This window comes from Anolis sagrei, chromosome 6 (genome assembly GCF_037176765.1).
Source record: "Anolis sagrei isolate rAnoSag1 chromosome 6, rAnoSag1.mat, whole genome shotgun sequence".
Lineage (NCBI taxonomy): Eukaryota > Metazoa > Chordata > Lepidosauria > Squamata > Dactyloidae > Anolis > Anolis sagrei.
Window position 1 is genome coordinate 123,551,888 of NC_090026.1, and position 27,039 is coordinate 123,578,926.

The 27,039-nt window shown below is 42.0% G+C and overlaps 1 protein-coding gene across 5 annotated transcripts in view; it reads right to left on the reverse strand.

The window, feature by feature from the left end:
- LOC132778998 (sodium channel protein type 5 subunit alpha-like) overlaps positions 1-27,039 on the reverse strand; it is a 392,126-nt gene that overhangs the window by 188,496 nt on the left and 176,591 nt on the right. For all 5 annotated transcript variants that reach the window (XM_067470381.1, XM_060782622.2, XM_067470377.1 and 2 more), the window contains 2 exons: positions 24,394-24,624; positions 6,972-7,035 (listed from right to left, as the gene is read on the reverse strand). In XM_067470381.1, coding sequence (XP_067326482.1) covers positions 6,972-7,035; positions 24,394-24,624 — 295 coding nt within the window. The remainder of the gene's footprint in view (positions 1-6,971; positions 7,036-24,393; positions 24,625-27,039) is intronic.

Below are 27,039 nucleotides of genomic sequence, written 5' to 3' on the forward strand. Positions count from 1 at the left end.
GATTCCATCAGTGTTACCTCCAAAAAATCCTGCAAATCTCTTGGGAAGAGAAGCAAACAAATGTCAGAGTGCTGGAAGAAGCGAAGACTACCAACACTGAAGAAATGGTCCTCCACCATCCACTCCGCTGGACCGGCCACATTGTCCAAATGCCCGATCGCCATCTCCCAAAGCAGTTATTCTACTCTGGACTCAAGAATGGAAAATGGAATGTTGGAGGACAGGAAAAGAGATTTAAAGATGGGCTCAAAGCTAACCATAAAAACTGTGGCATAGACACCGAGAACTGGGAAGCCCTGGCCCTTGAGCAATCTAGCTGGAGGTCAGCTGTGACCAGCAATGCTGTAGAATTTGAAGAGACATGAATAGAGGGTGAAAGAGAAAAATGTGCTAAGAGGAAGGCATGTCAGGCCAAACCCAACCAGGACCACCTTCCACATGGAAAAAAATGCCCTCACTGCGGGAGAATATGTTGATCAAGAAAAGGGCTCCACAGTCACCTGTGTATCCACTGCCAGGACACTGCACTTGAAGGACAATCTTACTTGCACAATGAGGGATCGCCTAATGAATGAATGAATTAATGAACTGTGAGTCCACTCCAAATTTCAGTCTAAAGTTTCAAGGAGTTATCCAATGTAATGAACCTATTTTGGGAGCTGTGTCCAGCAAACCCACACCAGAAAGTGCCTTCTGATCTCCTGGGAGAAAGCAGGAAGGAAACACATGGTATGGGATCTCTCAAATTTGCACGTATTGAGTCACTTCAGTGACATGGCATAATAGGTGTTCCTATTGGTGGTCTCCTACTGGGCATTTCTCTCTCAAATTCCTGCTTCATGAGCCTGGCATGGTAATTTTTAAAAATAATTTAGTCATTAGAAATACCAGAATTTCAAATTATCATGACTTTATTTTCGCTGTTATTTCTCCTTCACAGTAATCATGGCTTTTGAAATTAACTACTGCTAGCTTTTGAACTTTGTTTTTCTTTTTCTTTTTTTTACTAATTAAAGTAAGTAAAAGAAGGATATTAGAGGCTAAGATGAAGTATTTTGGCTACAGAATGAAAAGACAAGAAAGCTTGGAGAAGATAATGATACTGGGGGACATGGAAGGAAAAAAGGAAGAGGGGCCGACCAAGGGCAAAGATGGATGGATGGGATCCTTGAAGTGACTGGCTTGACTTTGAAGGAACTGGGGGTGGTCACAGGGAGCTCTGGAGTTGGCTGATCCATGAAGTCATGAAGAGTTGGAAGCAATTGAACAAATAGAAAACAACAACAAAAAATAAGTCCTAGTGCTTAGTAGTTTTTGGATTTCCGTGACCAGGACTAAGAAGATTGGGAGGGAAAAGAGAACAGCCCAGAGAAGTGGTGCCTGCCTTAAGAGCGATGCCTTCTGTCTCCTTGAAAGTAAGATGATTGTGAGGGAATGGAAAAGAGCCCATAGAAATTAATTGTGTTTCTCTTAAGAACAATGTCTTCTGTCTCCTTTGTGAAGGGTTGAGTTAGACCCAGAGGCGGCCCTAGGTAATTTTCAACGGTAAGCAAACAGTATTTTGGTGCCCCCCCCCCAACCAATCATTTATATATATTTTCTGTTCATCGTAGGAGTTCTGTGTGCCATATTTGGTTCAATTCCATCATTGGTGGAGTTCAGAATGCTCTTTGATTGTAGGTGAACTATACATCCCAGTAACTACAACTCGCATATGTCAAGGTCTATTTTCCCCCAAGAGCGCCTCAAGAGCGCCCCTGGGCAAAATCAACTATACTGTGAATGCTTACTTTGTGTAATGGTTGAGCCGCCCCTCGTTAGACCCATAGTTCTCAACTTGTGGATCCCCAGATGCTTTGGCTTTCAACTCCCAGAAATCCTAGCAGTTGGTAAACTAGCTGGGATTTCTGGGAGTTGTAGGCTGTAGTGAAATCTACCTTTTAGGCGACCAGGCCAAAGCCTGAATATCAGTAGCTGTCATCTTGAAAGGCAGGCAGAAGCAGGAGGAGGAGTCAAGCCGACTCCTGATTGGTCAGAGCAATTAGGGGAGGAGTCGGTTGAGAGAGGGAAAAAGCTGTCAGCTTTTGACAGGAGAGAGAAGTGTCTTGACATCAGACACAGAAGGAGAGAATTTTTAGGAGAGGAAGCTAGATAGAGTTCTGACAGGGAAGAAGAGTTTTAAAAGTGAGCCTTTAGGTTAGGGAATAAGGTTGAGACAAAGGCTAGGGTTTTACTGTGTTGAGAGGACCAGTAAAAGAGAGTTTTGTCTTATTAAACTTAGGAGAAGTTTAAGATATCTTATTGCCCTGTGTGTGAGACAGACAGGAGTTTGTTCTCTAAGAGATACTGTTTCTAAGAATAGAACAGTGTGTTTAAGGAAACTCACAGTTTTAAAAGCTTTATGGTCAGTAGAACTAACTGTTTAATCCAACTAAGTCTCTACAACTGAATTACGTTTCTGTACCGCTCATTCTATGAGTAGATGTTTGTTTAAAGCTCAATAAACCTTTTCTAATTCACTCTTAACTGATGTCAGCCTCAGTCTGTCAAACTCTTGTAAAGTCCAGTCAGCCAGTTAAGAAGCAACAGAAGAACCCAGGGCAAACACACCTTACCTATAACTCATTCACACCTTTGGTTCCTCAGACCAATAAAGCTGAGGTGGCGGCGGCTAATACTACCAATAACATCGGTCATTTATAATACTTTATCATCTCTTGATTTGGTAGCAGAGGTGGGATTGTTTGACCACCCTGCCCAAGCTGTGGCGCTTTAATTTTACTATACTGGTGGCAGCGGTGGGATTCTTTGTTCCCCCCTGCCAAAGTCAGAGAGGTCAACGCTTTAATTTTACTATATAGGCCAAGACACTTGGAGACCCACAGGCTGAGAACCACTGAGCTAGAGGCATACAGGCAGGAGGAGGAGATACTGTGCAATGGGGGTATGTAAATTCTCTGTCTTCTTTAAAGATGAAATCCCCTTCAAAGAAGATGATTTCCCCCCACTTTCCCCAGCTCTAATGAAATCCTAAGTTTTCAAGGAGTTCTCCTATTTTGAGGATAGGGTCTAACAAATATACTCCAGGTTCTAGATTAAGCTCTCTAATATGGTAAACCTATATTAGATGCATTGGATCCACTCCAGATTTCAATCTAAACTTCCAAGGATTTCTCCAATGTTCTGGACTTAATTTTGTCTTAGCAGACTTCCTAATGTCTGAGCAGAATAATTAAATGTTTGTGGCATACCACGATCTATGGACCGGGCAGAACATGCATGGCACTGTGTTGGTGTGTATTCCAACATAGATTTACATGCACAGATACATGGAAAGATGCTTAGGGACTGACAAACATCTGAGGATGGTTCCTAGCGACTGTCTTTGGATCTCCCATTTGGATCTGTTCCAAAGGACTTGAAAAACAGTGGCTTTGTCATTCCATCTCCAAAAGCAGAATGCTAGAATTAATCATCAATCAATTTCTCCCTTGCATTTCTGATGCCTTTCCCCCGTCATTCCCATTTTCTTTCCTTTCTCTTTGTTTTTTTTTCTTCAAAAGCACTAATCCCTAACACCAAACACATTATCAAGTTTCTAGAGGGAGACAAAAAAAATTAATGGATTGAGAACGAAGCAGTAATAAGACTCCGAAAGAACGTGGCTTTGAACAAGCAGGACACATCATCCCTTCTCCCCCACTGTTTGGGAAATTGTATTCTGGGTCTTGGCAAGTTTCATCAATCCTCACTGCTTCTATTATCCCTGACCCTCAGAAGGGGAGATTCCCAAACATCTGCAGGACTAGTAATGATGTATTAGGTCCACGCTATGGGTGAATCTAGACTGGTGTATTAATGCAATTTGACACCCCATTAGCTGCCATGGCTCAGTGCAATGGAATTTTGGAATTTGTAGTTTGGTGAGGCACTAGCACTCTTTGGAAGAGAAGGCTAAATCCATATGAATAAAAATGTAATGTTCATTTGTGGGATTAACATAACTCAAAAACCACTGAATGAATCGACATCAAATTTGGACACAATACACCTATCAGGCCAACAAGTAACCATCACTGATAAAAACACTGAAAAACACAGTGGAAGGGACTTAAAAGCCAAAAAAAGCAAAACAGCACTACAGCGCATGCACAACACCACATATATACACCCATAAGTAGGTAGGTAGTCCCCTGACATTAAGTCCAGTCATGTCTGACTCTGGGGTGTGGTGCTCATCTCCATTTCAAAGCCGAAGAGCCAGCGTTGTCCGTAGACACCTCCAAGGTCATGTGGCCGGCATGACTGCATATACACCCATATATGCATATATATATATATATATACACACAAAACACATATACGCAGAGTAGGCCACAGCAATGCTTGGCAGGGGACGGCTAGTATCTTATAAAACTACAATTCGATTGCATTGGTCAATGGCCGTTCAAGTGGGCCAAACTACATTCATTCTACAATCTAGATCAGGCATGGGCAAAATTTGGCCCTCCAGGTGTTTTGGACTTCAACTCACACAATTCCTCACAGCCTCAGGCCCCTTCCTTCCCTTTTCAGCCTGAGGCTGTGAGGAATTGTGGGAGTTGAAGTCCAAAACACCTGGAGGGCCGAAGTTTTCAAATGCCTCATCTAGATGCACCCCAAGACAGCTGAATTATAGTTGAAATATTTGCATTTGTGTAGGTTTACTGCTGAGTAAACATGGACAGGATTCTGTAGATGAGGCTGGAGAAATTTGTTTGCTTTGTTTGACCTCACAACCTCTAAGGATGCTTGTCATAGATGCAGGCGAGACGTCAGGAGAGAACATGGTCATATAGCCCGAAAAACCTATAACAACCCACTGTTTGGTCCATGTTTTTAATTGTAGCTTGAAGAAGTTACCTTTTTTGGACTACAATCCCCATAATCCCTTGATCGGCATACACACTGATTTTTCAAGCTTTTTAAAATGACGCAATCTCATTCACATTTCCTCCCTGAACATTAAGAATCTGCAGTTTTCTGAATGTTGTGATTTTGCTCAAAATTAATGAACCTCAATGTGTGTGATAGGGAAAAGTGGTACACAAAAAGGCATTCACTGGGAAAAGATTCATGCAAAATGTTGTTACTAGATAAAGCAGCATATAAAACAGGTTAAGGACAGTTGTATTTTTTAACAACACAAAGCAATGTGGAAAGCAGAAGGAAGAGACATAGGAATGAATAAGTTTATGAATAACACGGAGTAGATATGGACTAATTCATAGTTCCTTGCTCGTGTTGCCCATTTCCACTCAAACCAATGTGATAATTTAGTTGCAATGACTCAGTTTAAGTCCTATTGCTTTTTCTGGGATAGGTTTCAACTGTGAATGCATCTACACTGTAGAATTATTGTAGTTTGACATTACTTTAACTGCTATGCTATGGAACTGCTATCTTCTTCCTTATTCAGGGCTAGAGACTTGAGCAGTGTGGGATTGAATTCCAAAACCAAGGACTTCTTCAATGTGCTGGACCTAATTTTGTCTTCGCAGACTTCCTAATGTCTGAGCAGAATAATTAAATGTTTGTGTTTGACACTACTTTAACTGCTAGGCTATAGAATCATGGCATTTTTAGCTTGTTGAGGCAGAGAAAGACCTTGTAAACAACAGCTTTCAAGATTCCATAGCATTCAGCCATGGCAGTTGAAGTGGTGTCAAACTGCATGAATTCTGCAGTGTAGATGCACCCTGAATCTCGCTCTTAATCCTGGCTTTTTCTGAGACAATGTGATGATATAAATATAAATATTTCAAAAAAGATAAAAGTAATATTCTTTAATAATAATTATTATTAAAGCTTTGAGCTTTGAGATGGTTGAATAGAAGCTCTCTGAAGCTCTAGGTGCCTTTACTGCCTATTACAGGGGAAACCAGCTGATCCCTAATCCATCTAAAACACAGACATGTGCTTTTCATCTCAAGAACAGACAAGCATCCCGAGCTCTGAGGATCACCTGGGAAGGAATCCCACTGGAGCATTGCAGCACACCCAAATACCTGGGAGTTACTCTGGATCGTGCTCTGACCTACAAGAAGCACTGCCTGAATATCAAGCAAAAAGTGGGTGCTAGAAACAATATCATACAAAAGCTGACTGGCACAACCTGGGGATCACAACCAGACACAGTGAAGATATCTGCCCTTGCACTATGCTGCTCTGCTGCTGAGTATGCCACTAGTGAAAGGACCAAGGCAGTGACATCTCCAGCTCATCCCCTGTTTGAGTATCAGCCAGCACGTCAATGACTTAAATCAAGAAATAGTTTTCTAGGATCTACAGAGATACTCGCTGGAACACCTCAGCAAGTGAGAGTCCAAAAGTGGCAGGCTCAAACCCAGAACCTCAATCAATGGCTGATACCAAATGAGAGACTCCCCCCTGGGCACACAGAAGACTGGGTGACTTGGAAAGCGCTGAACAGACTGCGCTTTGGCACCACGAGATGCAGAGCCAACCTTAAGAAATGGGGCTACAAAGTGGAATCCACAACATGTGAGTGTGGAGAAGAGGAAACCAATCACCACCTGCTGCAATGCAACCTGAGCCCTGCCACATGCACAATGGAGGACCTCCTTGCGGCAACACCAGAGGCACTCCAAGTGGCCAGGTACTAGTCAAAGGACATTTAATCAACTATCAAGCTTGCAAATTCTGTGTTTTGTCTGTTTATTTGTTTGTTTTTGTTAAATATGTAATACAAATGTCTGGTAATAATAATAACAATAATAAAACAACAATACTTTATTCATATTTCTAAATGTTCTTATTTGATACAGTCTCTTGTAATATTTCAAAAACGTCATGATCAACAGCAATGTTACCAACACCAATGTATAAACTCTTCACTCTTGTGAGTCCGAGAGCAGGTATTATTATTTAACTATTGCTTTTTCCTCCAGCTTTCGTTGAGCAATACTCACCCAGCATCTGAACTGTTCCCGCACAATAATGGATCTGTCGTGCCCTCTTTAATGTAGTAGTTCACTGTAATTTTAAAAAAAAGAGAAGAAAGAAAAGCCGCTGTCAGTTTCCAGGATTTAATTTAACAAAAGATATAAGCCGTGGAAATGGGTATCTTTAGATCTGTCCAATTTCTCTAAGCAGAGGACTAGTAGTCAAACCTTCCTGCAAACGGAAAGATAGCATCACAGAAGTAGGACCAGGATAGAATGTCTTTACCAGATATATTAGGTTTCTATCCATGTGAATATTTCAATTCCCTTCATTTGGAGTATTGTTTAATAAAATGGATGAAATGATCACCCTCAATTGTTTTGATTTGGCAGGGACAGTACTGACTCATCCTTTGTCTTCCCAGCTCTTCAGCTGCTTTTGGAATGCCCCGGTTTCTCTGTCCTTCTCCCACTTTTGTCCTTTGTATTAATCTTACGTTAATGCCTTCAAACTGAGTTCAAAATGCAAAAGTAGTTTGCATTCCACTAACTCAGTGGGAGGATAGGATAGGATATTTATTTATGTATTTACCACATTTATATCCCTCTCTTCTCAACCCGAAACAGGACTCTGGGTGGCCTTACAAAGACAACAATTCAATGCCATATATTAATACATCCGTAAATTAAAAACAAACAAACATTAAAACCAAACCTATTAAAACATACAATTAAGATCACATGCTCCAAATTGTATTCCAGGGCCAGTCCGAGTTGTCATTATATAAATTTGCAGTCTTATATTGAACTACTCCCATTACTGGCTGAAAGCCTGAATCCAGAGCCACGTTTTCACCTTCTTTCTGAAGGTCAGGAGGGATGGAGCAGATCCAATTTCATTGAGGAGGGAGTTTCATAGGTAAGGGGCCACCAGTGAGAAGGCCCTGTCTCTTTTCCCCACCAGTTGTGCCTGCGAGGGTGGTGGGATCAAGAGCAGGGCCTTCCCCGATGATCTTAGCCTCCAAGAAGGATCATAGAGAGGGATACATTTGGACAGGTAAGCTGGGCCGGAACCGTTTAGGGCTTTATAGGCTAAAGCCAGCACTTTGAATTGTGCTTGGAAGCAGACTGGCAGCCACTGGAGCTGATACAATTGGGGAGCTGATACAGTTGTGTGCTCCTTGTACACCACTCTGGTGAGCAATGTGGCTGCTGCCTGCTGGATCATTTGAAGCTTCCAAATAGTCTTCAAAGGCAACCCCATGTAGAGTGTGTTGCAATTATCTATATCAGCATTTTGGACCCCTGGGGGGTGTCACGAATGGTGTCAGAGGGGTCACCAAAGACCATCAGAAAACACAGTATTTTCTCTTGGTCATGGGGATTCTGTGTGGGAAGTTTGGCCCAACTCTATCATTGGTGGGGGTTCAGAATGCTCTTTGATTTTAAGTTAACTATAAATCCCAGCAACTACAGCTCCCAAATGTCAAGTCTATTTTCCCCAAACTCCACCAGTGTTCACATTTGGGTATATTGAGTATTTGTGACATGTTTGGTCCAGATCCATCATTGTTTAATTCCACAGTGCTCTCTGGATGTTGATGAGCTACAACTCCCAAACTCATGGTCAATGCCCACCAAACCTTTCCAGTATTTTCTGTTGGTCAGGGGAGTTCTGTGTGCCAAGTTTGGTTCAATTCCATCGTTGGTAGAGTTCAGAATGCTTTCTGATTGTAGGTGAACTACAACTACAACTCCCAAATGACAAAATAAGTTGTCCCTACTCCATCAGTATTCAAATTTGTGAATTATTATTATTATTATTATTATTATTATTATTATTATTTGTACCCCGCTAGCATCTCCCGAAGGACTCGATGCGGCTTACATTATTATCCATAACAGTAGCAAAATTACAGTTATTAAAGTAGCAAAGAAAATAATTTTACAGTTGGGAGTCAACACAACATGAGGAACTGTATTAAGGGGTCGCGGCATTAGGAAAGTTGAGAACCACTGATCTATATTGTCCTTCCCAGAAGGTGCAAGCAAAAGGAAACTGATGAATCCTCTCTTAACTTGTGTGTTCTTCCTCAGTAACAACTTTTGCTATCTCGACCACATGCTGTTGTTGTTGGCCACAAGGGTTTATGGCTGGATTTACACTGCCACATAATGCAGCTTAATGCACTGACCATATAATATAGCTCCATGAAATGTTGCTGCTAGAGCAGGCAAAGGCAAACTTTGGCCCTCCAGGTGTTTTGGACTTCAACTCCCACCATTTCTAACAGCCGGTAGGCTGTTAGGAATGGTGGGAATTGAAGTCCAAACCACCTGGAGGGCCAAAGTTTGCCCACGCCTTTGCTAAAGTAATGAATTTAGCTCTAAGGGAAGAAAATTCAGGACCCTTTTGCAGTCCAAACTCCCTCCATCTTCATTTCGAACTCCAACTTTTAAAATCATCTCCTAAGCCTAGGTAATACAAAAACACTCCAAGAGAGCTTTCTTTCCAGAAAAGTTGCATTATTTTACAATCAATAAAGAGCAGCTATTTTCTCAAGTACTTTTTCCTCTTGTTAGTGGTGGTTTTTCTCCCACCAAACCGAAGAGATGCTGGGTGTGATGGTGTTGAGTGGAACTTAGCCGTCTTGGGATGTGACAAGGCGCCTCTAAAGCAGAACAGCATGACCGCAGCAGGAAGGAATGCTCCGCCAGCGGCCCTTTGCCAACGACGGGATAGATAAGAGATAAAAAGAGCCACGCGAGCTTTCCTTTCCTCCAAACCTGGAGTGGTTCCATTCAAGGGGAAATTGCTCTGGGGTAACACAGAGGCAGGGAGGGACTGTTATTTGGAGGCATTTAGCTGACTTATGAGCTCAAAAGAAGCCAGCATGTGCAGCAGAATGGAGTTGGATATACTGCCCTGCAATATTAAAGGGGATTGTATCATTCCAATGTGTTGTCGAAAATCAACAAAACCTGGCTACCAGTATTAAAAAAAGCCTCTAAAATCATAACAGTAAATAAAGACAGCTGAGCTCCAGACAAGAAACAATCAGGGACAGCTAATCACCTCTCAACAAAGAATGCTCCCAGGCAGTAAGAAGTCACACCTGAAACTGCTAGGCCATTAAATGCTAATCAAGATGGCCAATTGAAACATTCACTCTTGCCTCAAGCAGACAAGAGTTCTTTCTCCCACCCTGGACATTCCACCATATATATAAACCCCATTTTCCTAGTTTCCAACAGACCTCACAACTTCTGAGGATGCCTGCCATAGATGCAGGTGAAACATCAGGAGACAATGCTTCTGGAACATGGCTATAGAGCCCAAAAAACTTATAGCGATCCAGTATATCATTCAATTTTGAGGGAGAGTCAGCATTGTGTTGGAGGAAAATTCTGAGAGTGCTTTGGACCGCAAGAAGATCCAACCAGTCCATACTCCAGGAAATAATGCCCAGCTGCTCACTGGAGGGAAGGGTATTAGAGGCAAAGATGAAGTACTTTGGCCACATCATGAGAAGTCAGGAAAGATTAGAGAAGACAATGATGCTGGGGAATATGGAAGGAAAAAGGAAGACAGGCAGACAAATGCCAGCATGCTGGAAGAAGCAAAGACCAACAGCATTGAAGTGATGCTCCTACACCACCAACTCCACTGGACTGGCCTCGTCCAAATGCCCAATCACCATCTCCTAAAGCAGTTACTATACTCCCAATTCAAGAATGGGAAACATAATGTTGTTGGACAGGAAAAGAGATTTAAAGATCGGCTCAAAGCCAACCGAGAACTGGGAACTGGGAAGCCCTGGCCCTTGAACACTCTAACTGGAGGTCAGCTGTAACCAGCAGTGCTGCAGAATTCAAAGAGGCACAAATGAAGGGAGAAAGGGAGAAACACACCAAGAGGAATGCACGTCAAGCCAAACCTGAATGGGACTGCCTTCCACCTGGAAACTGATGTCCTCACTGTGGGAGAACATGTGGATCGGGCTCCACAGCCACCTATGGACCCACCACCAAGACACTACACTTGGAGGACCATCATCCTCAGACAATGAGGGATGGCCTAAATATGCAAGTAACCATGCGTAGAAATGAGGAATGTGATTGCCTCAACCACCTTAAATTTAGTATTTGATTAAACCTTTCAGGATCTTATCTAATTCCCTCATATCTGCCCTTCCAAGTCCTAGGTTTTTTTTTCTGATTTCTTAACTGCGATCTCCATTTTTATCAATGTCTGATGCAAGGTATGGAAAATATTGAACTATTTCAATGAATTATTTCAAGCTGTGTAAATCCTCTGTGGCAGGCATGGGCAAACTTGGGCCCTCCGGGTGTTTTGGACTTCAACTCCCACATTTCCTAGCAGCCTCAGGCCCTTTCCTTAAATGAGTGAGAGGGCAAAGGAAAGGGCCTGAGGCTGTTAGGAATTGTGAAACACCTGGAGGATCAAAGTTTGCCCATGCCTGCTCTATTGTTCATCCCAATAGATCACAACCAGACACAGTGGGGATCACAACCAGACACAGTGAAGACATCTTCCCTCGCGCTATGCTACTCTGCTGCTGAGTATGCATGCCCAGTGTGGAACACATCTCACCACGCTAAAACAGTGGATGTGGCTCTTAATGAGACATGCCGCATTATCTGTGCCCTACACCACTAGAGAAATTACACTGTCTAGCCGACATCGCACCAGCTGACATCCTCCAGGAAGTAGCAGCCAATAGTGAAAGGACCAAGGCAGTGACATCTCCAGCTCATCCATTGTTTGAGTATCAGCCAGCATGTCAACGACTTAAATCAAGAAATAGTTTTCTAAGATTTACAGAGACACTTGCTGGAACACCTCAGCAAGCGAGAGTCCAAAAGTGGCAGGCTCCCACCCAGAACCTCAATCAATGGCTGATGCCAATTGAGAGACTCCCCCCTGGGCACATAGAAAACTGGTCGACTCAGAAGGCACTGAACAGACTGCGCTCTGGCACCATGAGATGCAGAGCCAACCTTCAGAGATGGGGCTACAAAGTGGAATCCACGACATGTGAGTATGGAGAAGAGCAAACCACTGACCACCTGCTGCAATGCAACCTGAGCCCTGTTACGTGCACAATGGAGGACTTCCTTGCGGCAACACCAGAGGCACTCCAAGTGGAAAGATACTGGTCAAAGGACATTTAATCAACCACCAAGCTTGCAAACTTTGTGTTTTGTCTGTTTGTTTGTTTTCTTAAAAATGTAATACAAATGTCTGGTTACTCCTGACACGATAAATAAACGCCTGCCCTATGAACTTTACTTGTGTTAATATTCAGCTTGTATACATCTGACTTTGTACTTTCTCTCTTAATTGTTCCATCTCTTTGCTCTTTTCTACGAGTAGGATGGTGTCATCTGCATAGCTCAACTTGATGTTCCTTCCCTCTCTTTTCACACCTCCTTCCTCCAAGTCTAATCCTGCTTTATGCATTCACAGCATATAAGTAGAACAGACAAAATGCAGCTTTGCTTGACCTCCTTGCCAAACTGGAAACCATTCTGTTTCTTTGTTATTACCAGTATGTCCTAACATCAGCCTCTTGTGGGAGCATACAAGGATATTCTTCCACCGTTCCAGACCAAACTAGTCTGCTTCTCAAGGATGTTTCTTTTTTGGCTTGCTCCCCTTTGCAAAGCCTCTTTCCTACCTTTCCGGATGGATTAGCAGGGACAGGTTTCCCACAGATCGAAAAACATTCTTTCCCTCTGGCAGGTAACTCAACCTCCTCTCAAAGAGAGGTGCAAGATCTGCCAGCGCAACTTTCCAACCTCGAGAATAATTGAGTTCGAAAAGTCAGCTTTGACCAAGGAGCCTAAGTCACATCAGCTTCACTGCCTCACGAAATGCACAGATGATGCCGCAGAGAGGAAATCATGTAGGTGAGATTCCAGATGGCTTTTGCGCTGGCAGAGGAACATGCCTTGCCAAGACAATCAGGGACAATAACGCCCATTGCCTGCCAACTGGGTAGAGAGTGGGACCAAAACTAAATGAATTCCAACAGGCAGAAATGAACGGTACCACATTTAGGCCAGAAAAATGAAACAAGCAGATATAGGATGGATGTCAAAACAGTCATTATGAAAGAATCATGAAGTTGGAAGAGACCTTGTGGGCCATCCAGGCCAACCTCCTGCCAAGAAGCAGGAAAATCACATTCAAAGTACCCTGACAGATCTCTGTTTAAAAGCCTCCAAAGAAGGAGCCTCCACCAAACTCCATGCAGAGAGTTCCACTGCTGAACAGCTCTCACAGTTAGGAAGTTCTTCCTTATGTTCAAGTGGAATCTCCTTTCCTGTAGTTTGCAGCCATTGTTCCGTGACCTAGTCTTCAGGGCAGCAGAAAACAAGCTTGCTCCCTCCTCCCTATGATTTCCCTTCACATATTTATACATAGTCCTCATCTCAACCTTCTCTTTTTCAGGCTAAACATGCCTAGCTCTTTAAGCCGCTCTTCATAGGGCTTGTTCACCAGACCCTTGATCATTTTAGTCTCCCTCTTCCGGACACATTCCAGCTTGTCAACATCTCCTTTCAATTGTGGCACCCAGAATTGGACACAATATTCCAGGTGTGGTCTAACCAAGGCAGAATAGAGGGGTGCCGTGATTTCCCTGCATCTAGGCACTAGACTCCTACTGATGCAGGCCAAAATCCCATTGGCTTTTTTTTTTTGCTGCCACATGATATTGCTGGCTCATATTTAACTTCTTGTCCATGAGGACTCCAAGATCTTTTCCACATGTCCTGCTGTCAAGCCAGGCATCACCCCCCATTCTATATCTTTGCATTTCATTTTTCTTTAACCTAAATGGAGGATTTTTCCCTGCAGAACTTCATTTTGTTAGTTTTGGCCAATTGTCTCTCTAATCTGTTAAGATCATTTTGAATTCTGCTCCTGTCTTCTGGAGTATTACCTATCCCCACCACCACCAATTTGGTGTCATCTGCAAACTTGATGATCATGCCTTCTAACCCTTCCTCTACGTCAGTGGTTCTCAACCTGAGGGTCTTCAGATGTTTTGACCTTCAACTCTCAGAAATCCTAACAGCTGGTAAACTGGCTGGGATTTCTGGGAGTTGTAAGCCAAAACACCTGGTGACGCACAGGTTGAGAACCACTGATCTAAGTCACAGAGATCTAGGAGTTTTGATAGACTGCAAGCTGAACATGAGTGAATGGTGTGATGAGGCAGCTAAAAAGCCAGTGCAATTCTAGGCTGCATCAGTAGGAGTATAGAGTTTAGACCTGGCATGGACAAACTTTGGCCCTCCAGGTGTTTTGGACTTCAACTCCTACAATTCCTAACAGCCAGTAGGAAGCGTTGCAAAGCCACGCTTCCAGAAAACATGCCTTATGGGCTATGCTTCCGATGATAACTTTAAAAGAAGAGTTTGTCTTGAGGCACACACAATGGGGGGGAATAGGATTTCCTGCTCCAGAAGCATCCCGCTATTGATCTTTTTTGGTACCTCTGCACTGTAATATTGTTTGCCACTCCTTTAATTACCATGACTTGATGTGATGGAATCCTGGGAACTGTAGTTTGCCAAGGCCTTTAGTGTTCTCTGAAGAATGGTGCTGACGCCTTCCCAAACTACAACTCCCAGGATCTCATAGCGACGAGCATTTAGCCATTCCAGCTTGCTGTGGTATTTGCTTATTGCCAGGCATGTAGCCAGGGGGGGGGGGCTCGGGGGGCTTCAGCCCCCCCCGAAATTCTCATGGTGGTTCGCGAAAAGGCCTTACTGGTGCATTATTTAAACTGTTATGTTTATTAATATCATGATTTGATCACCATTCTCAATATATCCCATATGTATGGGGGTATTGGGGTAATGATACAAAAGGTTTGCTAGGCTAGACCCTCTTTCACTCAGACTCAGCCCCCCCGAAACTCAGCCCCCCCCCCCGAAACCCCCCCTGAAATTTTTTTAGCCCCCCCCGAAACGAAATCCTGGCTACGGGCCTGCTTATTGCTATTTACATCTCATGAATCAAGGCTGAGTCATAACTCTTAAACTGCACTTTATTACTAAGTGTACCTTAACATCTCCATCAAAACACATTTACTCAATTCCAGGTTTGCAGGTTTGAAATTTGAAGTTTCGTCCCTAAAAAGCCACTATGCCCACCCACACATTAAAATAACCGTATATAGTAGTGGTTACTTATTTGTCGGATGAACAGAATGCTCTTCAAATATTATCCATTTGGCGTACGTCTCTGTATGTATCTGTCATCTGTTCCAAATTCCCTTAGGTTGTATAAAGTTACATTTCAAGAAAGAGTGCATTGGGAGCCTAAAATGGATTCAGCTGAGTTTCCATATTTTTAGACATATAGCTATGAAGTTTTATCTTTCTGACTCAGTCCTCATACTCTTCACATTTCCCTGTTTACTGGAAAAAATGTTTTTTGATAAACCATATCCCTTCCAACATTTGACAAACTCTTCTATCTGGCTTGACTCCAGTATCTGCAGGACCACTATCTATGGTTTCCTTCCTCCAACAAAATATGTCTTCCCTTGGCATTTTCTAGGTCCTCTAGTGCAATTGTATTCTTGGGCCAGAAGTCCTTTGTTTCAATTGGGTTCACTATTATTCACAATCCTGAATATCCACACCAAGTCCAGGAACATATCCTTGCAGATATGGGTAGTCAAACTTGGCCACGGTGGTCCACGCTCTTGTTACATCCAGGATAGACAACTGCAATGCGTTCTAGAGAGCCTTCTTGGTGGTGGCCCCCTGGCTTTGGAACTCACTATCTGGAGACATTAGGCAAGCAGCCACCTTGTCAGCCTTTAGGAAAAGTTTGAAAACTTGGCTGTTCCATCTCGCTTTTGATGAATGAATAAAAAATCCCATACCATGACTGTCCCAGAATAAACTTGTCTTCTTGATGCACTTTACCTCATCCCCTGGGAGGAAAATCAAACCTCATAGTTCGTTCCATCCATATCTCCCACTAGATACTGCTCCATTTTCTTATCTCACTCAATCTCCCCATTTTTTATCCTTGCATCTAGCCCAGCCCACTTCGTTCAACTCCTTGTTTTTAACTTTTCACACTTCATACCTGATTTTTATCCCTCTGTGTTGTTTTTCTTTCTTATTAGTATTTTATTTGAGTTTATTATTTGCTGTATTTTATTTTGTTTATTGTATTTGTTGGGCTTGCCTCATGTTAGCTGCCCTGAGTCCCTGAGGGGAGATGGTAGTGGGGTATAAATAAAGTTTAATAATAATAATAATAATAATAATAATAATACGTGAGGTTGTCTTTGAAGATGGTTCGGAGGCTTCAAATAGTCCAATGAGAGGCAGCCAGGTTAATAACTAGGGTGCATGCAGGGAGCACACAACTTCTATGTTGCATCAGTTCCACTGGCTGCCTGTTTGCTACCAGACACAATTCCAAGTGCTGTCTTTGGCCTATAAAGTCCTAAATGACCCGGGCCCAGTTTACCGCCTTTACGAACCACCATGAAGACTAAGATCTTCTGCGGAGGCCCTGCTCTTGGTCCCATCACCATCACAGGCACGTTTGGCAGGGACAAGAGGCAGGGCCTTTTCAGTGATTGCCCACCAGTTATGGAACTCCCTTCCTGGCAATATAGATAAGCCCCCTCCCTCCTGTCCTTCAGAAGTATGGTGAAGATGTGGCTGTGGGACCAAGCCTTTGGGGCAATACAATCAGACAACGATAGAATGGTGTCCTGAGATGGTTTTTAAGCAAGTGGTTTTAAAATCGATATAAGTGATGTTAATGTTCGTATATATTTATGGTTTTATGTTCCAGCATTGAATGTTTGCTGTAAATATGTTGTGTTCCGCCCTGAGTCCCTTGCGGGGTGAGAAGGGTGGAATATAAATGTTTTAAATAAATAAATTTGTAAGATTTGTTTGTATGTGCCTTCAAATCACCTGTTGACTTATAGCAAACCCATCAATTTCAGAGAGTTCCCTACATCCAGCTGATAAATGCTCCCAGCATTATTATAACAAAGTACTAAACAAATCCCAGTCTTTCTTAAAGTAGGACAAATATTAGGTTGCTGTGAGTTTTCGGGCTGCATGGCCATGTTCCAGAAGCATTCTCTCCTGATGTTTCACCCACATCTATAATAGGCATCCTCCGAGGCTGCCTGTCGTAGATGTGGGCAAAACATCAGAAGATAATGCTTCTGGAACCTGGCCATGCAGCCTGGAAAACTCACAGCAACCCAATATTTCTCCTACTTTAAGATTGGGATTTGAGATATACTTTGTTATAATGATTTGTGAATTGACTATGAAGTCTAAGGAGAAATATTTGTCCTATGCATTGTCAAAGGCTTTCATGGCTGGAATTACTGGGTTGCTGTGCGTTTTCCGGGCTGTATGGCCATGTTCCAGAAGCATTATCTCCTGACATTTCACCCACATCTATAGTAGGCATCCTCCAAGGTTGCCTGTCATAGATGTGGGCAAAACAAACCACAGCCACTCTCATAATCCTTCATTTTCTTTTCTCCATATTTGTAACCATACGGGGCAAGGAAGCAGCAAATGTATATTGACCATCCTCCATTAACACAAAACACAATAATGTCTCTTACTCTCAAACCTGAGACAAAAGTGTGCACGTTTCACTTCTTATATTGTTCTTACAACATTCAAAGTACCCAAACATATTGCTTTAACTGGAATCCCATAATGCTGATAAAGGAAAGTATGAAAGACACAAGCCCATATTAACATCCTTTAAAAGGAAACAAAAAGAATATCTCGTTTGGCTCCTCTTGTTTTCTGAACTTTCTTTACTTGCACAACAGCCAAAAAAAGTACAATTTGTGAGCAACTGCCAAACTCTGCTTCAATCCAAAAAGCAGGTAGGAGTCTTGCAACACTTTCATGACTAACTCATTTATTTTAGCGCAACTTTTCCTGGATTGCATCCCACTTCCTTAGATCTGCTGGAATAAATTTGCCAGTCTTTGAAACACGGTACAACTATTTCTTCATATATTTGCTACTCAATGTTTTCATGTTGTTTCTAGTTCATGGTGGTCAGAAGAACTTTTCTTAGCAAGGCTTGTTCAGATGACTTTTGCTATTGCTTTCCTCGGAGGCTGAAAGAGTGCCCAAGATCACCCAACGTCCAAAGAGAGATTAGAACCTTGACTTCCAGCGCCCTAGTCCCAGGCTCAAAAGATTACACCACACCAGCTCTGAAATATTATTTGAGCACTCATTAATGATCGAGTGTCTCCATGTTTTCTCTATCTATTCCTCACTTTCTCAGGTTCGAGGGTTTGCATTGACAAGGATACATGGATATGCCAACCACATTGGGAGCAAACAATGGACCCATTGGTTACAGTTTGTTTATTATGACATTCAAACAAACATCTTGGCTTATTTATGTGCCTTACTGTGCAGAGAAACAAGCCAAATAGCTGTAATCAGACATCATAATATATTACCCATAGTCAAAAGTCTGGCTGATGATGCCTTATCGAGTTATTATTATAAAACTAGCTGTACCCACCACATGTTGCTGTGGCTAATCTTCCCTCCCTCTTTCTCTTCTTTCTTTCTCTCCTTCCTTCCCTCTCTCTTTCTTTCCTTCCTTCTTTTTTCTTTCTTTCTCTCCTTCTTCCCTTCTCTTCCTCTTCCCTTCCTTCCTCCCTTTTCTTTCCCTTCCTCTTTCTCCCCTTTCTTCCTTCTCTACCTATTCTTGGACTGCAACTCCCAGCAGTCCTCCTAGCAGTCAATCTATCTACCTGACTACCTACCTGTATCTGATCTATCTATTTTATCTATCTGGAGTATTGCTGGGAGTTGCAGTCCAGGAATAGGAAATTGGAGATATGCAGGGATTGGGATGCTCTCCAAGAAATCCAAGGAGAAGAAAGCTTTCAGCCTGGAAACAGTGCATTTGGATCATCATCGTCTCATAAAAGGCCTGGGGATGCTGGGAGCTGTAGTCTGGAAGAGAGTGTAGATGTGCTATTGTGTGTTTTTTTTACTAGGGGGAGTTTTTGCACATTCACTGTAGCATCTTTTTGCTTTTTTGTCCTTTGAAATCTCTTCCCCTGTGTTTTTCAGTGTTTTTATGAGTAATGGTCACACGTTGGTGTATTGTGTCCAAATTTGGTGTCAATTCGTCCAGTGGTTTTTGAGTTCTCTTAATCCCACAAACAAACATTACATTTTTATTTATATAGATATAAGTGTTTGGGTTATTATTGTTGTTATTATTATTATTACTTCAGCGAAAGACAAACTACCTTTCCTTCCACAAAACATGAAATGCAAGTGATCACTTCCAAATGGAAAAAGCAGACTTAATTTTTTGGTTTGACTGTATGCCTATATTAGATGTCTTGGTGTCCCAGTGAAATCCCTGTTAGAATGAAAACCCTGTTCCCTTCTACACATTAGGAACTAGCGATTCCTGTGTTAGTGAAGCAGTGAATCTATTCTGGGTTTTACTCTGAATTTTAAACCCAAATGTGGGATATTAGACTTCAATTAGATTCAGCACCTTGGATTTTACATGAATAACCTACATCTTTTACGAGCTGCTCACATGTCTGACTACCTTTATCCAAGCCCCACTGAACTTACTCTTGCTGCTGATCTAGTATAATAGAAGAAAGAAAGTGAAACTTTCTCCTTTCTCTAATGTGTGACATCCTAAAGAGCTTCATAGGAATGGGATGATCCACCCCCAGACTCTTGCTAAAAGCCCACAGAACTCCTGGAATCCACCAAAGACGTTGAGGAACAGATATCTGGGCTCTGTCTTGTGGGTTCATGATGTCCTGAGCAAAGCAACTCCTCTGGATTCTGGCTGAGACACCACTTCCTAATGAACAATGGCAGGCTTTTACTTAATCTAGTCCTTGTTTGATCGAACTCAGCGTCCCTAATCCTTGCTTTGTCTGCATTTGCAACATCAATCTTCCAGCAATTGAAAAGCGGAATCTTATTATGTAGTGTGATCAATAGCCCTCAAATGATGTTAAGTCATTCAGCGCTGAATAAAACTTACAAAATGATTGATTTACTGGCACTATTGTTCATATCTGGCCCTAAAGCAAGCGTACACACAAAGAGAGAGAGAGGTGTAACAGTACAATCATATGACAAGGGGAAATTGTAAACATTTGGGAAATGAATTGATGCCCTACAGCTCAAGACATTTCCTTTAGTCTTACGGAGCACTTTGAAAACCTGGAAATATTTGGCTTCTTGGCTACAAATGGAATTCTATTGCCAGACCCAATTAAAGTCTAGACATTGAATCCACTGAATTTGTCTATGTGTTGTTGTTTTTTTCATGTTCCCATCCCAACTGTCGCAGTTTGGTAGAAACAATCCCAGTTAATCCTTTGCCATTCCATCTTTTCAACTGCCTTCATAATGTCCTAGCTTCTCTCCCTTCCCTTCCCACTTTCCTTCTTTGTCTTCAGATTACTTCAACAACTACAAATTGAGTTCATAATGCAAAAATAGTTTGCATTCAACAGAGAATGGAGAGGGCATGCATTTCCATTTTTTTTTTAATGTCAGGAGCGACTTGAGAAACTGCAAGTCACTTCTGCTGTGACAAAAGGACATTGCCCAGGGGATGCCCGAATGTTTTGATGTTTGACCATCCTTGTGGAAGGCTTCTCTCATGCCCCACATAGGGAGCTGGAGCTGACAGAGGGAGCTCATCTGCGCTCTTCCTGGATTCAAACCTGCGACTGTCAGTCTTTAGTCCTGCCAGCACAAGGGTTTAACCCATTGCACCACCAGGGGCTCCCTCCCTTCCCAATAAGAGAAAGCAAAAGCAAACTGCTGCAGCCGCTCTAAGCTTATATCTTTTTCCTCATTGTTCCTGAGACAACAATGTGATGTGGCAGCAAAAAAAGCCAATGGGATTTTGACCTGCATCAATAGGAGCACAGTGTCTAGATCTGGGGAAGTCATGCTACCCCTCTATTATGCTTTGGTTAGACACACCTGGAATATTGTGTCCAATTCTGGGCACCACAATTCAAGAGAGATATTGATAAGCTGGAATGTGTCCAGAGGAGTGCGACTAAAATGATCAAGGGTCTGGAGAACAACCCCTATGAGGAGCGGCTTAAGGAGCTGGGCATGTTTAGCCTGAAGAAGAGAAGGCTGAGAGGAGATATGATAGCCTTGTATAAATATGTGAGAGGAAACCACAGGGAGGAGGGAGCAAGCTTGTTTTCTGCTTCCCTGGAGACTAGAACGCAGAACAATGGCTTCAAACTACAAGAATGGAGATTGCATCTGAACATGAGGAAGAACTTCCTGACTGTGAGAGCTGTTCAGCAGTGGAACTCTCTGCCCTGGAGCGTGGTGGAGGCTCCTTCTTTGGAAGCTTTTAAACAGAGGCTGGATGGCCATCTGTCAGGGGTGATTTGAATGTAATATTCCTGCTTCTTGGCAGGGGGTTGGACTGGATGGCCCATGAGATCTCTTCCAACTCTTTGATTCTATGATTCCATGTTGGTTGGTTTCCACTTGTGAATTGTTGGAAGAGACATCATTCACTATTTAGCAAGTGATTCAATGGGTCCTTTCTGGCTGGGACTAACTGACATCACAGTGTTTTTACTAGCAATACTGCTAAATGGTGCACCAAATAATTGAAAATGGGAGGGAACCTATAATGATGTTCAAATCCAGATCCCAATGTATGTTGAGTTGCTGTTTGCCGTTGCTCTGCTGTTCGAGGAACCTTCCTGTCCAAACTAGTTTGTGGCAGAGTTTTGTTATTCATCATCCATTAATTTGATTTCTTTCACCATCCACAAAATACCAGTTCAGACATGTCCCTCTTTCTCTCTCTTACATGTTTTTGCTTGTTTGTTTCGTTGCCCTGATAAATTTGAAATTCAACCAAAGATACTGTTCTATAGCTAGATATATATATATATATATATATATATATATATATATATATACATACACATACATAGTGATGGATTGTAACACCACTTCCATTAGTGGAGAAATGGGGAAGCCCTTTGTTCTTGCAGGAACAGGCACTTCGGTTTGGGCTTATTACTTCATCCTGGTTTCAAATAGTAGTTACACCTCTCCACTTCTTTACAATTCAATTATGCCCAGGTCAACAGATATGCCTACAATAAATTGTATCACAAAAACACTGCAATTGTGTACAGTGAGCCTTTGGTATCTGCTGGCGTTTGATTCCAGGATGTTCCTAAAGATTCCAGACAGATTCAGTCTGACATTTTAAAGTGACTCTTCCACAAGCAAGTCTACCGACAGACTCTCACGTTGGCAAGACACAACTAAAAGCGATGACGATAGTACTACAAAATATCTGAAAGCCAACAGAACAACCACTCAATGCCACACAGCAACTGAGAATGGATTCATGACAAAGGAAATTGTTTGGTGGGGAAGAAAAACTCTTCCACAAGAGGCAGGTTTTTGTATCCCTTGGCTAGGAAGCTGCCAAACAATCATACAGTGAGGTACAAAGGCAATTGAGAGTACAGTTCTATTATCCATGCCAAGGCTAAAAGAAGGTGCTACACAGAAAAGGATAGTCCATTTTATTGGGGGGAGGGGGTTGAAGGAGGAAAACCATTTTCCCCATTTTCATTGGTTATTCCTCCTTAGAATCATAGAATCATAGAATCAAAGAGTTGAAAGAGACCTCATGGGCCATCCAGTCCAACCCCCTGCCAAGAAGCAGGAATATTGCATTCAAATCACCCCTGACAGATGGCTATCCAGCCTCTGTTTAAAAGCTTCCAAAGAAGGAGCCTCCACCACACTCCGGGGCAGAGAGTTCCACTGCTGAACGTCTCTCACAGTCAGGAAGTTCTTCCTCATGTTCAGATGGAATCTCCTTTCTTGTAGTTTGAAGCCATTGTTCCGCATCCTAGTCTCCAAGGAAGCAGAAAACAAGCTTGCTCCCTCCTCCCTGTGGCTTCCTCTCACATATTTATACATGGCTATTATACCTTCCCACTTCCCATTTCATAAACGAGGGTTGGTTTCACAATGGTGACATGGGTGGGGAAAATAACAGGAAAATGGGGAAATTGTTTTAGTCCTTCAGACCCCCCCCCCCCCATAAAATTGACTATCCTTCTCTGTCTAGCACCTCCTTTTGGCCTTTGCCCAGATGATAGAAGAGTACCCAATTGACAAATCCATAGGGAGCTCAGATTGAAATGCCAAACCAGAATCCAAAACGCTAAATCAGTAGTGTCCAACTTTTGTTCCTCCAGGTATGTGGGGCTTCAGCACGCAGAATTCTTGACCATTGGACAAGCTAGTCAGGGCTTCTGGAAGTTAGAGTCCAAAGGTTGGACACCTCTGCCATGATCTCTTCCAAATTGGCTTTAAAGTCAGTGCAATGTAGTGATTTGAGATGAGTGGATTGGCATGACAGCCAACACGGTGCTGTAGTTTGAATATAGGAATAGGACTCTGGAACCAGGATTCTTCATGGAAAGCCATTGGGTGATCTTAGGCAAGTCACACTTTCTCGGAGCCTCAGAGAAAGGCAAAGGTAAACCACCCACAAACATATTCTACCAAGGACCACTCTGGTACCTTCACCTAAGGATCACCATAAATCAGAAATGAACTGAAGGCACACAACAATAATCTGGAACCCAGAGATGCATTGATCTACAACTCACATAACCTCCATATCCTTTTTCTGTAGATGAATTGGTGATGGAACTTGCAGATCAATTGATACAGAAGTCAACCAGGCTGAAGGAAGATGCTCATTAAGATGAAGAACTATTTGGTTTGTGGTAGGATAAATGAAAGACAAATTGAGGGCCCATTGATGGCAGAACCTAGTACAGAAGTGCCCCTTTTCCACACTTTTCCAAAGGTATCAGATAGGAACCAAGGGAAATGAACCTGAGATCTACATACATACAAAATATTATGTGTGACTTATTCTGCTGGAAAATCATTTATCTTAGAGCAGAAATTCAATTTTTTGAAGGTCAGGGATCTGGAGGCAACAACAATGTCCCTCAGGATGACACATGAGTCATGGGAAAATGACCCTTACTGCTGTCTGAAAGCCTTGAGGTCCATACATGATAAGAAACCTGTGCAAGGATGGCTGGCTATTTAATTACAACATAAGCCCTCTATCTACAGAACTAGTATCCGTGGTTTCATTTATCCACATCTGATAGAATAGGTTCTCTTTAGGGTGATGCTATGCTGTGCTTACACCAGACATTGACCAAGATGGACTAACATTTTTCAGTTCTTGAGTTTCTTCATGGTGGTACATCTGAATATCTCATGAAATATAGTCATGTATTCAGGCAGGGATTGGAAAGCAACAGCAGAGAAGCAGTCAGTTTACCTGGATCATTTAGGAAGGCATCCAAAGTTGGCCATATCTTCTGGTCCGAAGCGAAGGTGCCGTTGGTTGAGTTAAATTCCTCGTAATTCCGGACACATTTGTGTCTCAGGTTCCCCATGAAGAGTTGGAGCCCTATGAGGGCGAAAACACTCAAGCAAAACACGGTCAGGATCATGACGTCCGCGAGTTTCTTAACTGACTGGATAAGGGCACCTACGATGGTCTTCAGACCTAAGGAGACAAAGGCGGGAAGGTTTACGGACTGAAATCGCCCCACATGGGTGCTTCATCTGAGAACATTTACTCTTCCTGGCAGTGTCAGTACTGACCATTCACCCATCCCAAATAGTGGCAAAAGCATGGCAGAGGTAGAGTTCCCAATGAATTTCACCCACGGCAAAATTCAAGGCAATTCAGGGTCCAGTTCAGGCAAAACATTGGTTAGGATTCTGAGATTAATGAAAAGAATTTCAAAGATGTGAGAGTGAAACTTCTAATATTTCTACACATCTCAAAGCAGTATACCTATTCTTAAATTACAATTTTGTGCTATTTGGGTTATTTATCTCCCTTATTATTATTCTGTGAAATTTGTTATTGTTTTCAGGGAGTACAACTTGATTCCCATTATTATTATTATTATTATTATTATTATTATTATCTGCTGACATACAAGTGAAATGGAACAATAACCAATGTTTGTATGTATACTAGACACTTGCTAAAATAATGTGTATAGTTTGTTCAATTCTACAGATAAATAGTTATAACCTACCTACTCCTCACATCTACAAAATAGGAAAATAATGGCCAAGAAATTGCATTGTAAAGACACCACCTTTAAGGAGACAATGTTTTCAAGCTCTGGGTTTCTCAGCAAGCAAACGGGATGGAAAAGATTTGAGGAAAGGCAGCATGATGCAGCGGAGATGCAGTTCAACAGTATCTCGGGGTGCGTCTACAATGCTGTGTTAATGCTGTTGGCTATGTCTACACACTGTAGAATTAATGCTGTTTGACACCACTTTAAGTGCTGTGGCTTAATGCTATGGAATCATGCAAGTTGTAGTTTTACATGGTCTTTTGCCCCTTCTGGCAAGGAGTGCTAATGCTTCACCAAATCCTGGGATTCCATAGCATTGAACCATGACAGTTAGTCAAACTGCATTAATACTTACTTACTTAATTAATTAATACTGAACTCCCACAAAGAAACAGAATATATATACTGTGTGTGTATGTGTATGTATATATGTATATGTATATATGTGTGTATATATATATAAATGTTCAGTTAACTGGCTCCGATGGCGATTGGAAGATGCCAGATAAATGTAGTTTATGGTTGCTTGAGAGTTCCTATTAAAAATAAGTCAAACTGAAAATATACCTCACACTATACTATAACACCACCTCTGTAGTGGCCTGACATTCCTATTGAATTATAGTAAATCAAAGCAAAGAAAGACAATCTTAACTTAATGCAGCACACTGCTATATATTTTTTGCTAAAATTTGATTTTCTTTTCAATTTAATTGAAAGTATTATTTCTTTGGGGTTTTGTTGCTGTTGTTGAATGCATGAGAGTTCCAGTTGCTAGAGTTCTTGTTAACTGAGAGTCTACTGCATATATTTAGATAAGTAATCTGCATTTTGGCTTCTTGTTTTCATCTCTACTGGAGGACAGACGGCGAGACAGCTAAGCCACAGCCATAACCCTTTTCCCTAGTCAATAAGTAACATGAGACCAGGTTGTCAGATGCTATCAAGGCAACAGGCAGCGTGGCAACTCCGGTATTACTTTTATCGGCGTATTAATATGCCAGATCTCTTATCAGAGGTTGCAAATCATCATTGTGGTCCTGTGCTGTGGATGTGAGGATCCATCGGGGATTATAGAACCAACCCATCCTTATGGATATATATATATATATATATATATATATATATATATATATATATATATATATATATATTCAGTAACCTAATAAATGTATAGGATATATTTTAAAAACTGTTCCCAAATGCTTGCTCACCTGGGTGAGATTTTTGCAAGCTGTGTGGTCTCAATATTGCTAATTTTTCAGGTCAGTTTCCACTGTGTACTTTATTCATCCAGTTATGATGGTTTTAAATAGAAAGATAATCCCCTCTGTGTTGGGTATTTTTTTCATATTTAATCTTCTCAGGCATCAGAACATTTCATTTTGATACTCATCCCCCTCTTCTTTGCTCTATCTTTCTCTCTCCCCCCACCTTCCAATTTCCCAATGTAAGGCCTGTAGTTTTGTACCTTCAGAAAGGCATTCACATTTTTGTGGGCCACTGAACTAAATACAACCCAAAAACCAAATGCAGCCGGCTGGGGTTAGGGGTAGAGGACCTCTATGTAAACAGAAAAAACTAAACATTATGTATATATGTATTTTCCATTTACATGGAGGCCCTGTACCCCTAACCCCAGCTGAACATGAGATATCTAAGGTGCTGGATCCTTTAACACAAACACCTCTAAATGAGCTATCCAAGGGGCAGCATCCTTTAGTGCAAATACCTTTAAATGATCTATCCAAGGTGCTAGATCCTTTAGCACCAACACCTCTATGTGAGCTATCCAAGGTGCTGGATCCTTTAGCACCAACACC